Below are 3,310 nucleotides of genomic sequence, written 5' to 3'. Positions count from 1 at the left end.
AGCAGCCTGGGTTTGATCCTTCCGAATGCTGTCTATGGCTCTCCAGATGGTTGGGTGGGCATGTCCAACTAGTTTCGCAAAGGAATTGTTCCACCCCTCACATATGTTATTGGTTCTGGATCCACCTTTCAATGTGATGGTGTGCACATTCCAGATGGATGGTGCGTACGCAGGGGGAATACGGCGCATACGAAGAGGAGGTACAGATCCATCTGATCGTTGAGGAGGCTGAATACGGCGATAAGATCCTGACACATAAGTGCTGTCAAAATACACGAGCAAGGGTTCCAGCCCATCAGGGGTGTTGTCACGCAGATAGGTCATCCCCTCTGGTACATCATTAACTGGTAGGAATGCCAGTCCATCAAGCATACCACAGAAAAGCTTAACATCCTTCTCTTCCCGATAGCGTTGAACAAGGCCCGAGACTCTGTATTTTCCTCCACGTGCTCTGCGTAAGATGGTAGAAGCATCCATGAACATTGACTTGTGGACCAAAGGTTGTTATTACTGCATTCATCACAGCTTGTTCAAAGTCGAGGGTGACAGTTACAGGATCAGCCTGGAATCCTAGCTCGCTGCAGCGATCCTGAATTGATATGAATAGTTCCTCATATGTGGATTGGTGCTTGTTTGGTAGAAATGCATACACACGTCACAGCTGACTCACCGAGTGGAACACGAATCACATACAGCTGAGTAAACAACAGTGGAGCAACAGTGAATGTTCCATCCATAAACCATGACTCAGAACTGGCAAGGTGACGTAATCCGTCATCAGTCCCGAACACTAACATACGATCAGAGGAATCCACACCGTTGTCATATATGAGAAATCTGTCTCCATCACTTGAAGTGGTCCATTCATCATCTAGCATGAGATCACGGAGCGAAGTGGGGTTCTTGGGCATATGTTTAGCCCGTTCTCGACGCAGTGCACGTTTGATGTGATCAGGTTTACCGAGTTCTGCGCGTACATCTACAGGTGTGTCACTGATGGAATCGACTAGGAGCTGAGTAAGTGTACCACGTGATGTGCCAGCACGCTCCTTCATGGCTGAACGCAGCTTTGCCACTGCTACAGACTGATCCTGTGGATCATGGCTATGTTGTGTGAAACTAACGATGGTCTTTATCTGGAAAGATACAAAGTCAAATATTCAGGCTTTAATTTAAATCTACCTGGACTTGGGTAATCTCGGCCCGTAACTAATTTTGAATACATTTCAATGCTAAAATAAATAATAATAATAATAATAATAATGTTGCATATTAAATTTAAAGAAACAGCATATACATGTGCATACCATAAATATAACATGTATTGGGGAAAAGGTGGTCAAATTAATATCTATCTACCTACACACATACAAGTTAGTTATGATAACATAATTACCTCCAGGTCTGAAGTCACACCGCCTTTACAAGTAAATGCAGCTCTGCTGGAACACTCCCATCGAATATTCTTCCTGGCATACCTCTTAGTATACAAGTAGCCTTCGTGAATTAGCTTGAGACCACCCTTGTTGTTCTTGATAACTTCCATAGTTGTATTTACAGTTCTCAGGAAATGAATACTGACGTAGTATTCTTCAACCTTATAAGGGGTCCATCTGATGTAGAATTTATGACATACCCAATCAACAATGGGAAGCCCTAAATCCATGATTTCCTTGATCTCTTAGAAGAAAACCTGGCCTCCTTAATCTCTTGATCACAAAGTTCAGATAATCCTTTGTCATGGAGATCAATGCAATCAGTGCAACACTTGACTGATCAAAATACAAATGTAAACTTTATTCTTTATCATAATCTATTTTGTGAATTTTATTTATAATTTTATTCTTCCAAAACAGAAATTTCAACTTTATTTCATATTTTTCAGTTTTATGTGTAAAATGGTCACAGTGGGGTTTTGTCCATTTTTCTCATTTATTGATGGGGTTATGTCAGAGTGGGGTTTTTTCCAGTGGGGTTATGTCTGGGTGGGTTTTTTTCCAGTGGGGTTTTATCCTGGATTCGTGACACCCGTCCACCTTCATATGCTGCAGGTGAAAATGAAATTGATACCCTTTACCTGATAAATTTTATTGCATTAAATGCCCCTATGCATTATTGCCAAATTCTTACTTCTTTTAAACACTTTCATTTCGCATAATTACATTCGATCAACGTTCATTTAATGCCGCACCGTCCCATAAATAAATGCACCTAAATTTTCCTGTAAAAATCCAAACAAATACATAACAACCACTGCATTATCAATACAGTGCACACTGTAACCTTGGTGGCTATGAATGACATGAACAAATTGACCGTTTCAAGCAACTTCCTCGTTAGCTCAGTCGGTTAAGTGACACTCACAAGCCGATGCCACATCTCTTGCTAAAATAAAAATATTTAAATGAAGTTTTATTTTATTTTATTTTTTAAGATGAAAAAAGAAAAATAATAGAAACATTTTTGGTAAATGAGACCTAGGCCCAGGTTTATTCTTACATACCTGTTATCATTTCGTTTTCTTATTTTTATTCAGTTTACTTTTGAATTATCTTTGTCTAAATTTCATTTCTTTTTTTAAAGAAAGTAAAAAGTTACACGATTACCATTTTTGGTACCTCGCATAAGCTTTGTAGACTAACCATTAGGAACTAATCGAGACAATTTTACCGACCGCTAATTTCCGTAACAAGTTGATTTGTGTAGGCTACAGAAATCACTGTTTAATTCAGTTCCTTTTTTCATAATTATATGAACAGTTAGCCTTATCAGACATTCTGATCTATTAACTTACAAAAGTAGACTGCTTTTAATTCATAATAAATTAAATGGGCAAAGGAGTTATCAGATTGGTACGTCTTCGAAGATGTCAAATTAAATGGGCAAAGGAGTTATCAGATTGGTACGTCTTCGAAGATGTCAGTTAAACAGTGTTTTCCGATCTATATAGCAATGATAAGTACCAGTCATATATTATAAGCTTGCATGGATGCTACCATTCTCGTCACATTTTAGTTTTTATGGTATTATTTAACTGGTCTTTCTATCAGCTACTTACGGTAAATAGTGGAAATCAATATACAAAATTATTTTACTTGCGCTGTTAAAGTGTAACGTGCGTTATTTTTCACACTCACCAGATTGAAATTACATGCACTGTATGAACACGGTCGCACTCGCACACCTTAAGACAAGGTCTGTATTGTGTCAAAATACACCCAATGAGATTTAAAAGTATTAAAATGCAGTCTCACTTGTTGATCCACTGCATGGCCGAGTGGTTACAGTGCTCGGCTAGTCCCGATGGTCT

The 3,310-nt window shown here is 38.7% G+C and overlaps 1 protein-coding gene across 1 annotated transcript; it reads right to left on the bottom strand.

The window, feature by feature from the left end:
* Nucleotides 1-611: 611 nt before the first annotated feature.
* On the bottom strand, nucleotides 612-2,011 carry LOC121380798. Its single transcript, XM_041509774.1, has 2 exons — nucleotides 1,397-2,011; nucleotides 612-1,136 (listed from the first exon to the last, which is right to left on the bottom strand). Exons 1-2 carry the CDS (start codon nucleotides 1,664-1,666, stop codon nucleotides 612-614), a joined length of 795 nt encoding a protein of 264 aa, XP_041365708.1. The 5' UTR covers nucleotides 1,667-2,011.
* Nucleotides 2,012-3,310: the final 1,299 nt, after the last annotated feature.

Source organism: Gigantopelta aegis, chromosome 9 (assembly GCF_016097555.1).
Source record: "Gigantopelta aegis isolate Gae_Host chromosome 9, Gae_host_genome, whole genome shotgun sequence".
Taxonomy (NCBI): domain Eukaryota; kingdom Metazoa; phylum Mollusca; class Gastropoda; order Neomphalida; family Peltospiridae; genus Gigantopelta; species Gigantopelta aegis.
This window is presented reverse-complemented; position numbering and strand designations above follow the sequence as displayed.

What these genes read in the sequence shown, in the direction of transcription:
- LOC121380798 (XM_041509774.1), bottom strand. Translation starts at nt 1,666, where the DNA reads ATGGATTTAGGGCTTCCCATTGTTGATTGGGTATGTCATAAATTCTAC. An exon ending in GTGTGACTTCAGACCTGGAG is followed by an intron (nt 1,137 to 1,396) that starts GTAATTATGTTA and finishes GTATCTTTCCAG; the next exon opens with ATAAAGACCATCGTTAGTTT.